This window comes from Ictalurus punctatus, chromosome 17 (genome assembly GCF_001660625.3).
Source record: "Ictalurus punctatus breed USDA103 chromosome 17, Coco_2.0, whole genome shotgun sequence".
NCBI classification, from domain to species: Eukaryota; Metazoa; Chordata; class Actinopteri; order Siluriformes; family Ictaluridae; genus Ictalurus; species Ictalurus punctatus.
The window spans coordinates 15561587-15576205 of NC_030432.2; the positions used below are offsets into that span (position 1 = coordinate 15561587).

At 39.6% G+C, this 14619-nt stretch overlaps 1 protein-coding gene and 1 long non-coding RNA gene across 3 annotated transcripts in view; one reads left to right on the top strand and one right to left on the bottom strand.

Moving 5' to 3' along the window:
- Positions 1–14619, bottom strand: part of gbe1b (glucan (1,4-alpha-), branching enzyme 1b) — a 138626-nt gene that overhangs the window by 110972 nt on the left and 13035 nt on the right. For both annotated transcript variants that reach the window (XM_047161562.2, XM_017490921.3), the window contains 2 exons: positions 3218–3387; positions 1644–1759 (listed from right to left, as the gene is read on the bottom strand). In XM_047161562.2, coding sequence (XP_047017518.1) covers positions 1644–1759; positions 3218–3362 — 261 coding nt within the window. In that variant the 5' untranslated portion in view covers positions 3363–3387. The remainder of the gene's footprint in view (positions 1–1643; positions 1760–3217; positions 3388–14619) is intronic.
- On the top strand, positions 7450–10451 carry LOC128635256 (uncharacterized). Its single transcript, XR_008398188.1, has 2 exons — positions 7450–8979; positions 9608–10451. It is a non-coding gene; the product is annotated as an uncharacterized LOC128635256 (long non-coding RNA).

Below are 14619 nucleotides of genomic sequence, written 5' to 3' on the forward strand. Positions count from 1 at the left end.
TCAGTGTCGATCACACTCTCTAAACAGAAAAAAAGCCGAGGGTATTTGTTTGGCTGTGCAGTCTGCAATCTAATCTAACATATGTAAAGTCTTCGCTCTTCTCTTCTCTTCCTGTGGAGATGCAGTGTCACGGCACAGTCAGCATGGTACCACAGATCGATGCTGGAGCATTTCTCCCAGCACGAACACACCCCAAGGCGCTGTCTTTTTCTCTCTTGCTCTCTGAGGATGGTTCATTTGACGCCGCCTTCCCTCAACTACCATGGAGAGGTAATGACTAGCCCATTGGCCCCTGCAGGTGACCCGCAGAGCAGCATCCCACCGCGCCTCGGTCATTAGCAGCATCTCTCTGGAGAACACGCCAAGTACTCACTCACCAATTGTACTTTTCACAATTACAGCCAAACCACTGGTTGAATCAAGGAACACAGCGCAAGATGGCATGACAGACAGAATAACAATGAGTGAGCGTGAATGACATGTACTCACAAACATAAAACACATGTAAAAGGATATAAACACAAATCTTGCTGCTGTATAAAATCCGAATACAAGCAATTTGGTCATATGCTGTATAAAGTGTTTGTTGTAGGGCAATGGTAGCTCCATGATTAAGACAGTGGACTCCTGATCATGAGTTCAAATCCCAGCACTACCAACCTGTCACTGCTGGGCCCTTGAGCAGGGCCCTTGAGCAAGACCCTTAACCCTCAACCCTTGTGTGTATGTGTATATATACACATACACACATATACATATACACACACACACACACACACATACATATACATACATACATACATACATACATACATACATACATACATACATACATACATACATACATACATACATACATACATACATACATACATACATACATACATACATACATACATACATACATACATACATACATACATACATACATACATACATACATACATACATACATACATACATACATACATACATATATATATCTGTAATGCTCTGGATAATGGTGTCTGCCAAATCCTATGAATGTAAATGTAATAAATGTAGCATGCTAAAATAACCGGAAGTCACCGACCTTCTATCTGAGGCCTGAAAAAAATCTTTGTAGCATGGTAGAATCTAAATTACAATGTAAAACAATACTAATTGCATAAAGTTTCCCCATTAAGATCCAGGAACCTGGAAAAGACTGGGACTGGGCCTATTCTCCTGGAGGTTCCTTCAGCCAAGCCTCAGCCCAGCGGCCAACCTGAGGAAGAAGCAAGTGCCAGGGTCTGAATCTGCTTCTTATCGCTTGCTGCCTGACTCTAGCTGACAATTGCAACCCACAAGCCAGAATGCAGGCTCAGACCTGATGAACACCATCCAATCACCTCATGTCTTCCACCATGACTCATCACACTGCAGACTTAATAAAGTCTTTGGTGCTAATGTCATCTTGATCCCATTGCTAGGCGAAATTCCAAATTGATGGGTGCAGAAAAGTAAATAAAGGGTGAAGCCACTGCTAATAGTACCTGCTGGTTTTAAAGCGATTCAACTGGACTATTCCAATTACAAGGTTTTAATGTACAGAATCATGGTGAGGTCAATTAAGTGTCCTATTGTAATATAGAAGATATTACCCACAAGACATCAAGTCTTACCTTTAGCTTGGAATTGTGAGCAACAGCTGGTGTTTTGTCCTCCTTAGGTGGTATGTGCAGCTCCCATTTCCCAAAGTCCATCTTTTTATATGGGTGAGAAAATTTATCCCAGCCATCTATTTGAATCAAAGGGGGAAAAAAAGTAAGAAATTAAACAAATAAAATCAAAACATTGTGGATTAATCAACCTGGCCATCCAGCCCCTTCCTGGGGGACAAAATTCATTTCAAAGTAAAAATACCTGGCTAATTAGCATGTGTTGGTTTGTCAAAGTGCACTGTTAAATTCCATTATCAAACTACCGTGTAAATATGTAGAACAAAAAAAAAAAAAAAAAAAGTTGTTCTACATCCTGGTTTATTGCTTTTTTGCATACATAGTGTTGATTCAGCATGAGGATGTGATAAAAACTGTGAGATTTAATACTGCTTAAGACAAGGGTTTGTTTGTTTTCGGCTCTCGTTGGTCCCTGCAGTCACATTGGCATATTCGGAGTGTTTATTAAATGAAATAAATAAATAAACAGATAATTTAAAAACAATCTCTAAAGCAGACCAAAATGTAAATGAAAGTTAATCAAATATCTGTGAGGTGAGCGACTGATACCCATGATGGTCACTAATAATGTTTACATGCTGTATAGTTGAGTGTTAAGGTTGTATTGGTTCTGTAGTCTGGCATATTTGGTGTGAAGCAGATGCTATGCTTTGTAGTTCTAAACAAAGATATTATAAGAACAGTATAAATTACACCAGATCTGGTGGATAAACCTATGTTGTGTTTGCAATTGTTTGATATCCATGAGAGCAGAGTATTTCTGTGAATTTTCTAAACAAAATGCTCAAAAGGTTAAACAATGAAGACAATTTTTCACAGCCTTCTTTGCTCATATTTACCAAGGGTGCCAATATTATTGGAGGGCACTGTCCTTCTGTGTAACAGATTCAAAATTCAGGCATCAGATTTAAAGGAGAAAAGAAAAAGAAACACTGTTCTGAATTTAAAAAAAATAAAAAAATAAAAAAAAGTTTAAAAACAAAAGCTCCCCTGTCATTACATATCATTATTTAAGAGATGACTGAAGTACCTTTTCCCCCTCCATCTACGGCAGTACACAAACCCCTTTTATTCTTGCTTTCCAGAATTGCAAATATCCTAATGTTAGATGGGAATTTACTTGGAATGCAGAGAACAGCTCATAGGCTTCATTTTCACAAAGCTATCAAACACATTTTGGGATTTCTAACGTATTCATTTATATTTCAACGAAATAATCACCTAAACAATATACTAGCCAAGGCTTTTTGGTTGTTTTTGTTTAGTGGCGTTGCACTAGCTTTGTTTCAACTGCTCTAAAAGGAATATAAAAGTATATATTTGGGCTGCTATATGAATAGCACGACACAGAAACTGGAAACCAGTGGCAAGTGGCAAGAAATAAAGATGTAAACTGAAGATCTTTTAATTGAGGCAGCAACAGTGACTGAATGACACGATCGACTGAATGATTCAGCACTGGTAAAAATGTTCATTTACAAACCTTTTGGTAAAATAAATATTCAACGTATACATACTGAAGTCTCCAGTGAGGAACAGAGCCTCAGCAGCTGGAGCCCACTCTTTAAAGACGAGGCTGTTGTCCGGCAGGCGATGTGCTCCGAAGGTCTTATAGCTGCGTGTGAACTGATCAAAGCCTCCTTCAGCCTCCTCCAGGAGCATCAACTGCTTCTGAAATAAACCATATCTGCCAAACGCAGACACAAGGGGAGATGCACATTGATAAACAAGAATCGACTAGGACATAACCTCAGCATTCCCACCTTGAACACATGAAGGGCCAAGCAAATATTGTGAAAAATTAACAGGGCTGATGGCCCCCAGGCTTCAAACAGTGAAACACATCAGAGAAAGACTGTACAGATTATAGAATTCAAGGACATAAAGAAAATCTGTTCCAGAGCATGTTGCTTGTTTCTGCAGGGAGCTTACAAAAGTTCAAGCTGAATAATGAATAATCTAACTGGGTACTTTTATAGTACTGTATGAACCATGCCTGTGGCAAACCAATGAAGCAAAGAACGCTTTTTTTTTCTCCTTTTACAGCACAGCAGTACAATGAGTACACATTTTTGTGGCTGCATGTCAATAATAATATATATGGATAAAACTATAGACAACACTAACCTCTAAGAAACATGTTTCTCTTTTGCATGGATCAAGAACTTTGAATTCTGGTTACCCCAGAGTGAAAATGGAGAAAATTGCATTTAAAGACTTCATGCCAACTGCGGCACAGAAGCATCATGGACATTTTGACGGTTACAAACTGGTAAAATCTTGTATTCGGTCAGATTTAAGAGAATATATAACGTAAAGTTTACATAAAAACATTAAGTTTCCCATAATTTTATTGCTTATACTAAACTTAGTTTCTAATTACAAGATCGAATTATGCAGAGTGAGGACGAACAAGTCACACAGTATTAAAGCAAAGCAATTACATTATGAAATCTCATGAGGGTGTAGGCACTGACAGGGACTATAACTAGGGTATTATGCTAAAACAACTAAAAATATAAAGTAGTAGAATAGTGCAGAGGTAACGTGGCTGTCGCAGAATGCCAGTGACCTGTGTTTGATCCTCAGTCAGGGTGAGAACACAGAGTTCGATTTTATTCAGGACTTTGAAAATACATGTTCAGATCATGTGGAAAGTTCAGAAACAAACCATGTTAATGTAACTCAATTCAGTCACACTGAACCAATGTACGCATTTGAATTAAGTCAATTCACCAAGCTTGTATTTTTTTTTCAGTGTGACTTGAGCACAGAGTGATGTTTACTTTGTGATGAAATCTCATTTAACATTTAAGATTTAGATATCTTTAGGCAGACTGACTGAAATAAACTGTATGGGTTTCTTTTTTCTGCCTATAATATACTCTGACACACTGACACCCCAGTTTCAAGAAACCATAAATATATTTTGACAAAAGGACATTTTCATCTTATCTTGCTCTTACACACACGTTATAAATCCACCTGGACGTTTGTCTATATTGTCTCAACGCACTGTGAAGAGGATGGTTCAAGTGGCCAAAAAATCTCTAAGGATCACAGCTGGAGAATTACAGAAGTTAGTTGGGTCTTGGGGTCAGAAAGTCTCCAAAACTACAATCCGAAGCCTCCTACATCACCACAAGTTGTTTGGAAGGGTTTCCAGAAAAAAGCCTCTACTCTCATCCAAAAACAAACTCAAGCATCTTCAGTTTGCCAAACACTACTGGAACTTCAAATGGGATCGGGTTCCATGGCCAGATGAAACCAAATAGAGCTTTTTGGCAATAAACACCAGAGTTGGTTTTGGCACACACAGAGAGGTAGTCATATGGAAAAGTACCTCATGCCCACAGTTAAATATGGTGGTGGCTCTTTAATGTTTTAGGGCTGTTTTTCTGCCAGAGGACCTGGACATTTTGTTAGGATACATGGCATTATGGACCATCAAATATCAACAGACGAAAACCTGACTGCTTCTGCCAGAAAAATGGCCTTAAAATGGGCCGTGGTTGGATCTTACAGCAGGACAATGATCCAAAACATCAAAATCAACACAAAAATGGTTTACTGACCACAAAATCAAGGTCCTGCAATGGCCATCCCAGTCCCCTGACTTGAAACCCATATAAAACCTGTGGGGTGAACTGAAGAGGAGAGTCCACCAGCATGGACCTTGAAATTTGAAGGATCTGGAGAGATTCTGTATGGAGGAATGAGCTCAGATCCCTCGGCATGTATTCTCCAACCTCATCAGGCATCATAGCACACTCAGAGTTGTTATCTTAGCAAAGGGAGGTAGCACAAAGTATTGACTCATATATATATATATATATAAAATTTACCAAGGGTGCCATTATTAGTGGAGGGCACTGTATGTGTGTGAGTATATAAACAAATAGCCATAGCGTCATCCAACAATATTTTTTCCAGACCGCGTCATATTTTTGTACAATTATTTCTGACAGGAGAATAACTTCATGTTGGAGGAGCTTTCCAACCACAAACACTCTCAATTCATTGATGAGGAGTCTTTTTAATTAATTCCCAGTACTTTAGAAGTGCATGCATAATTAAATAGACTAATAAAGCTATCACAAATAAATCTCACACTTTCCATCCCCAGTGCCAGCAGTTATAAATCCAATTTCTATGTTTAAAACTTTCTGTAACAGTCTTATAGGTTGCATTATTACCAAGACTACATCTTTTACATTTTATATTAATTAAATAGCTTTTTTATTATAAACAGATCGATCCATATAGCTGATGTAGTGCATTTCCTTACTCTTTAATATCATAACTAAAGGCTGTAAAGGAAAGAAGGGGTTTAAAAGTGTAATGAATTACCTCTAATAATTTACTATAATTAGCAGCTAGAAAAATAAAAAATATATTTTATATCGCTTATTCCAAATTGATATATGTTTGTTGTGACACGAAAGCCATGAAAAGGTATAGAAAATAATGAACCTGTTCCTTTCAGTTCTGTCTGAACTGATGCTCCTGAAAGCCTCTGCTATTATAATAACTCAGACGCTGTGAATTGGGTGGAGGACTGGCTTAGTGGCGCCCAATAAAGTGCTGATATTCTTGGCATGTCCCCCGGCTCATGTCTCAGCTGATTAGAGCCTGGAGAAGACATCCAAAACTGCATCTCAATCAGCCTGTCAAGGAGAATTCACAGGAAGCTGATTTCCAACCTAGTCATTACTGAACTGCTGCAGAATCAAAACTTGGCCAACCTTATTATTAGTAATAATGAGAGCACAATTGGTATACACTGTTGTTGTCCTTGATGTCCTCTTCAGTGCGTTTTGTATATGTCACTTCCTACAAACTAAACCAACATTAGCTTACCTTACTTTTTCTCTGAGGCAAAAGAACTATAGTGCTTGTTATAGGCAAAGTTATTTCAACACCTAGATTTTTCACAGAATGCATTATGCTCTGCTAACTTTTTTGCTTTTCCCATGCAGGGTTTTATAATTCCCTAAATATTAGGCAATTGTGTGAGGAGTGAAATACAACCTGGATGGAACCTAGGGGCAACTGAGTCAAGCGATCTACATGCATGTTTTTGGGAGGGTGGAGCAATCCACAGAATCCAGAGAAAACCCAGATGGATACGAGGTCTGAGTGAAACTCCACACAGACAGAAACTCAAGCTTAGGATCGAACCGAAGTATATACAACGAGCAAAGGTGTTATAATGTAGAAAATAGATGAGTGAAAGGTGAACTAATATAATGTACGATTCAAACGAAAACTGCATTTTCTGTAGATTTGAAATGATGAAGTGAAAAACACACTAAACTACAAGAAATGATTAATAATCAGGATTCCAATACTGACCAAATTTAATACTAACAGTATATTTTTTGCCCTTTATTCTGTGGCTGAAGCCTGGATGAATATGACCCTTACTGAAATCTAGTGTTGCCAGCAGATCCTTAATGATGTTACAATTCAACATACAGTGCCCTCCACGAATATTGACACCCTCGGTAAATATGAGCAAAGGCGGCTGTGAAGAATTGTCTTTAGTGTTTAACCATTTTGATCATTTGTTTAAAAAAATTCACAAAAATACTCTGCTCTCATGGATATCAAACACTTACAAACAACACATTTTTATATTTTTCATATATATATATATATATATATATATATATATATATATATATATATATATATATATATATATATATATATATATATATATATTATTCTGTTTATTAGGAGTTGAATAAGAAGTGTTCATTCAAGGAAAGCATGAAAATGTACAGGACAGTGGTAGGAATTATAGATAACTGGCAATTACTGGTATATATCTCCAGTCTCAGCCAAACACACTCAGAGGAAAAAAAAAAAGTTAATGTGGAAGAAAATTTCTCAGAATGTAGCCAGTTAAAAGGAAAGAAGTAGTCAAAATCCAGGCTGATTAAATGCAAAAGAAAAAGAAAAGAAAAAAAGCTTGAGTGTTCGCCAGCAGTCTTTAAATATTCAGATCATCTTCTCTCTATAATGTGCACAGGTGTTCAATGCAAGCCTGAGTGAAGAGAACAGCTGGAGCAAGTGTGAGCTCACCACAGAGAACACAGCCAGGCTGACACGGCCAACATTTTAGTCCAGTCAACACGGTGGGATTAGAGGACAGCAGAGGTGTTCAATTTTATTCTTGGACAGAACACTGAGGAACAGTGTATCTCAGTAAGGCCAACCGATCTTAAATATAAAGGACATGTTGCCAGGAAGACATCAACAAAGTATCTAGGTTGACAATCATGACAGAAAACAAAGTCCTTGCAACACAATTAGGTCAAAAAAGTCCAGACTAAAGAAAGCATCATTTCTTTAACGTGAAACCCATATGTTTAAGATGCACATCACACCTTGCGCTCTCGAAATTCACACAGCTGGGAGAAAAGCTTTTCAGACAGCATTTGAGCAGGAAGTTGATAAGAGACACTTGTTCCACAGATCTACAGCTTCATCAGCGCCTCGGTTATTAAGAGTGAACATTTTTGAGTTGCTCATATGAACCCTCGGTACTGCAGAGAGTTTGTCTTATCCTGGCTGCACATGCATGTAGATTAGGATGCTGACATTAATAGCAAGTCCTACTTGTCCTCTGGGGGCCCGTCACACATGGCTTGATTAACAACTTACTTTTTTTTTTTTTATTTCTGTAGTCCTCAGGACCCACTTTTCATACGCTGTTATCAGAATCGGTCAGAACAGCCCACTTTCTCACCAAAATCATGAGTGGCAATGAGAAATTTTATATATGACGTCATAAGAAAAGCTATAACAGCTATAGCCCCCTGTGTCCCTCCCCACAATGCCCCTCCCCCTAATGTCAACATCATCATCTGATTGGGCAGAAGGTGTTGATTAATTTTCTACGACAGCAGCTCTGACAATAGCTCCAGCTGGACGAATTATACATGGCGTCCCACAAGTCTCCATACGTAGAGGAAATTAACACTTTTCAGCAAAACTTTTTCATACTTAGTTTATAGCTGTGTCTGTGTGTATATAAAATATATAATCGAGAGAGAGAGAGAGAGAGAAAGAGAGCGCCTTTAAGAATGCCTCTGACAGAAGAAGAATGTACTGAAATCATTCTCATGGCTGGCTCGGGAAGCTGTTGCAAGGTTGCGATGGACTTTAACATGGCAAACACATCACACACGACACTGTTGCCAAACAAATTCAAAAAGACTACAAGTGTTGCAGAGGTCCATGAACATCCACTGATGAAGGCACAACTGATGTGGGGTTTGCATACATATTCCTCTGTGTATTGAAACTTTTGGGACACCCTGTATTTATGTGACCATACTAATATGTAATGATAATATGCAATACGTAATATTTCTATAGTAACAACAAAAACAGGGACTTGTATGGCGGACGCTTCACGTAAACGGATTTTAAAAATGTAAATGTTGATATGGATTTAAAAATTGTTGATATGATGATGTTTTCTGTGAGGAGACATTAATTTTGGAAGGAGACGCCAGTGTTTTGAAGATCTCCATTGATACAAACAGATAAAATGTATGTGTCATTCCTGAATTTAAAAAAAAACAAACAAAAAAAAAAACAGTTAGCATTGTTAAACTGCTGTGGTATATATAAGAGGAATACAACCCTTCAGAACATGCTATTATTGGATAATTATGAACTTTGCGTTAGGTCACATCATATGTCCCCGCTGTTGATTAGTTTCCTATAATAGCATGAAGTGGTGTGTTTTATTCCTTACTTAATTCTTAACTTCTTACAGTAATCTACAGCTTATGTGGTGACTTCACTATTGAATGCAAAAGAAAGAAATGACAGATGTTGTTCTTTACAATTAAGCAATTTCTGAAAGTCTATTCGTCTTTTCTGTTCAGGTTTAGTTGGATGGAGTTGACATTGGATAATACCATGTACGAATCAGAATTAGCTACAACTCTTCAGTCTGCTTTAACCCTTAAAGCTGGACTAGGCTACACAGATACTAGTCCAGGCTCTTGTTATCTCAAAACTGGACTACTGCAACTCACTACTCTCGGGTCTTCCGGCCAGCTCTATCAAACTCCTTCAGATGATTCAGAATGCAGCAGCACGCCTCGTCTTCAAACAGCCCAAGAGAACCCATGTCACACCCCTCTTCATCTCGCTCCACTGGCTTCCTGTAGCCGCCCGCATCAAATTTAAGGCCTTGATGCTCTCCTACAAGACCTTGTCTGGAACAGCACCCTCCTACCTCAACTCTCTCCTGAAGGCTTACGTTCCCTCACGCAATCTGCAATCAATCAACGACCGACGCTTAATAGTACCTACTCAGCGTGGCTCAAAGTCCCTTTCAAGAACATTCAAACTAACTGTTCCTCAGTGGTGGAATGAACTTCCAACCTCAATCCGGACCGCAGAATCTCTCACTATCTTCAAAAAACAGCTAAAGACCCACCTCTTCCGTGAACACCTAACCAACCCATCAAAAAAATAATAATAAAATTTACTCTGGCACTTACACCTCTACTCTGCGCACTTTGCTTCTTCTGGAACTCAATTAATGGATCTTGTATGGTAGCACTACTTGTATTCTCCTCTGCTTGATATATCGCTTTGCTTGTATTTTTTCATTTATAAGTCGCTTTGGATAAAAGTGACTGCTAAATGAATAAATGAATAAATGTAAATGTAATTTCTATCCTGTTCACTCAATGTCTATGTGTCCAACTGTTAGCAAAACTGCATCTAAAACCAAATGTTAAAGAATTAATGGTTAAGCACCTTAATAAATGTAGACAGTTACTCTGCCTAGAAAAAAAGTCATGTAGTTTGCGCATAATGATCGAATTCAAGCTTGCTTCTTCGAGTGAATGTGGGGGAGAAAGGAAAGGAAATTGCGTAAGCAACAACGTACACTTTACTGCACTGGGAAACTTTCACAACTAACATTTGTACATGAGCCTCGTGGTCGTCTCTAGCGAGTTCTGTTCTGGTGGATTACTTGTCTTTTTATGAGGTCATTTAAACATTTTAAAACGTTGTGCTCTTCTGAACAGAATGTGTAAGCACTTAAACCCCAGCACCACCGAGCTGTAACTGTTGGGCCCTTGAGCTGGGCCCTTAAGCCGCTCTGCTCCAGGGGCACTGTATCATGGCTGACCCTGTGCTCTGACCCCAGTGTCCTACCAAGCTGGGATATGTGAAGAAAATAATTTTCACTGTGCTGTTATGTATATGTGACAAAATAAAGGCTGCTGCTTCAATGACAGTTTGACAGTGCAGGATCATCGTAGACATTTTGATCACAAACTAAATCTATTATGCTCATGTCCAGCAACTGGACTCAAAGGCATTCAGTGTGTGAGGAAATTACACATAGCTCGCAAGGTTTTAGACATTTTTAAGCACATCACATTATTTGGCAGAAATATGTTTATGTTGTCTGAAAGCAGAGAAGTATATTATAATATAATATAATATAATATAATAATATAATATAATATAATTATAAAAGAATATATTTTTTTCTGTTTTGCAGAATTCATCGCTCATACCCCCACCCCAGCATCTCCCCACCCCCATAGATCTAATAATGAAGTGTATTTATAAAAAAAAAAAAAATCTTTTTACTTATTTCCTCTAACTTGTTTTAATGCAAAGACAAGAACACTGCACTCAATTATGTCTCCTGACTCACACTCCATTCCCTTAATTATTCCATCAAGTGAAATCCTCTATATTAAATATGCATGAAAGAGCAATTGAGGAAAAACTGTTTTTGCCTCTTTTAGTTTTGTTTGGCAGTTGGCCAGCCAGGTCGGCACATTCTACAGATTCAGGGAAATGGCTAAAAATGTAGCCTTTGCTCTTGGGCAATGACCTACAGATGTCCTCGTGAGCCTGCTGTATCTGTGCTACAGTAATACCAGTAATAATTAGCATTAGGTCAATGAAGAGCAATTTAACCTGAGGAGGGGGGACCCTCCGGTCACACTCTGGTCTCCAATATGACTCACCCTATTTAAGAATAGCATATCATCTGTAAATAAGACGATGTTCCTTAGAGAGCCTCAGAAACACATTTCACTTGGAATGCTTTATTAAAAACAGTTACCCAGAGAGAAGGGAAATTAATGACCTTTAATATTTTTAGATCCTTGAGAAACATTAGATCCTTCAAAGTTAATTAAACAAGTCTATTTCACCTTGTCACAGGTCTCTGTGGCAATAACAGCGGAACAGTCACAGGCTCAGAAATTATTACCGATAACTCTGTCATCCATGAATATTAAAGGTTTTTTACTCAGTCGGGTCATGTCAAATGCTGTTATGCAACATCATTGTCATAATAATTACTGAAAAGGCGACACAGGGGCATGACTCAGAAAATACTGCACATACAGTTGCAATCAAAATTATTCAACCGGCAGTAAAAATCGGGTTTATTGTCAAAATGTCTAGACTTTCAACTGTTTATAATGAACAAGTCAAACAAAAGCAAATGAAATAGATCAACCCAAAGAATGCTTCAAGTAGTTTCCCCAAATTCAACTGAAAATGCAGCTTATAATGATTTCTCCGATTTCAAATTTCAAATTCATTCAAACCCCCCGAATAAAATCCCTCACAACAGCATAAATATGCAAAACAGGTGTTGTCTCAAGAACACCTGATGCATCTAATCAAGAGCTTCATTAGTTGCACCAGGTGTGCTTGAGCTGAAACACATGAGATACCTGAACTGGCTAGGGTTAGAAAATGCATAAAATACCTGGACAGAGCAGAAAAAGGAAGCCATCAATGGCTGCAACCAGGTTTCCAAGATGGCGGCGCACACAGTTGCTGCAGCTCACGGCTCTCCTTTCCCGTGCTCTCTTTCGGTGTTTTTGTATTATTTCTTTATTACTTGTTTGAGCATTATCGGTTCCACGAACATCCGCTATACAAGTCAGAACCTTATGCATATTGGGGACCAACACCGCATACCTATTACGAGAATGTTTCATCACACGCACAACATCCCAGACGACATAGCGAGATTGCCGGGCTCTCCGTGGATTGTTGTCGGGTCCAGAAGGCGGCGCAGATGGAGGAGATAGAGGAAGCAAAAGCGGGGATGCAGGTCCGGTATTATGCTAAGGCTAAGAAAACAACCACACAAGCCACCTTTACCGAGCCTGTTTCTCTCCAATGCCAGATCCCTAGTGAATAAAATCGACAACTTGGAATTACAACTAGCTGGAAATCGCTACGTTCGTGACTGCTGTGTTTTAATTATTACTGAAACCTGGCTTCATCCAAGGATACCCGATGCTAGCATGCAGCTAGCAGGTCGTACTATGCTTCGCTGGGACAGGACTGAGGACTCCGGTAAGAGCAGAGGGGGGGCTCTGTATGTATGTGCATGAGAATTGGTGTAACAACGGAACAATGATAGACAAACATTGTTCCCCTGACCTCGAGTACATGTTTTTAAGATGTCGGCCCTTTTTTCTACCGAGAGAGCTAACAGTAGTGATTATCACGACTGTGTATATTCCACCCAACGCCAATGTGAACACGGCGCTCTCTCTCCTGTTGAACACCATAAACGAACAGCAGCGGGCTTACCCCGACGGTGTTCACATAATTGCAAGAGACTTTAATAAGGCGAACTTGAAGACTGTACTCCCGAAATTCTATCAACATGTTAAGTGTTTTACTAGAGGGGTGAACACTCTGGATCATGTTTACTCAAACATTAAGCACGCGTATAGAGCCATACCTCTCCCCCACCTCGGCCAATCAGACCATCTCTCCCTCCTGCTCTCCCCTGCCTACACCCCCCTCAGACGCAGTGTCAAGACCACTATAAAGACTGTTACCACCTGGCCTGATGATGTATTCTGCAAACTACAGGACTGCTTCGAACAGACAGACTGGGATTTGTTTGAACATCAAGAGCTAGAAACATTAACAGGAATGGTACTGGACTATATCAAGTTCTGTATCGGAAATGTGACTGTGGGAAAAAACATCCGGGTTTTCCAAAACCAGAAACCATGGATGACCAAACAGTTCCGCACACTACTCAAAGCCCGCGACGCTGCCTTCAGGTCTGGTAATAGAGTTCTGTACAGAGCTGCCCGTGCCAACCTGAAAGGTGGTATTAAGGAAGCTAATGCAGCCTATAAGAGGAGCATAGAGTCCCACCTGTCCAGCAAAAATAAACGGGAGGTGTGGCAGGGCATACAGAACATCACGAACTACAGAGGCCATGAGGCGACAACAGGAGACCTGAGTGCGATTCTGGCAGAAGAGCTAAATTGCTTCTTTGCTTGCTTTGAAACATCACAACAACAGCACTCATCTGCTCCAGCCCCACCTCCACCCTCATCTGGCCCCCGTACCAATCCAGCCCTGCCTCCATCCCCTTCTGGTTCCTGCACCACTCTACTTACTGTGAGGGAACACGATGTTAGACGGATGTTTCTGGCAGTGAACCCCAGGAAGGCTGCTGGCCCAGACGGTGTACCTGGTAACGTGCTCAGATCATGTGCCCACCAGCTTGCCCACATCTTTACCAGAATTTTCAATCTCTCCCTGGCCCAAGCAGTCATCCCGGCCTGCCTAAAATCAGCCATAATCATCCCAGTGCTAAAGAAGTCGCCCACCACTAGCCTGAATGATTATCGTCCTGTAGCCCTCACTCCAGTTATCATGAAGTGCTTTGAGAGATTGGTTTTTCAGCACATCAAGGACTACCTCCCCCCAGATTTCGATCCTTTTCAATTTGCTTATCATGCAAACAGATCCACAGAGGATGCTATCGCCGTAGCTGTCCACTACGTGTTGAGACATCTAGAGCAGCAACAGAGCTATGTCCGGATGCTTTTTGTGGATTACAGTTCGGCTTTTAATACAATAA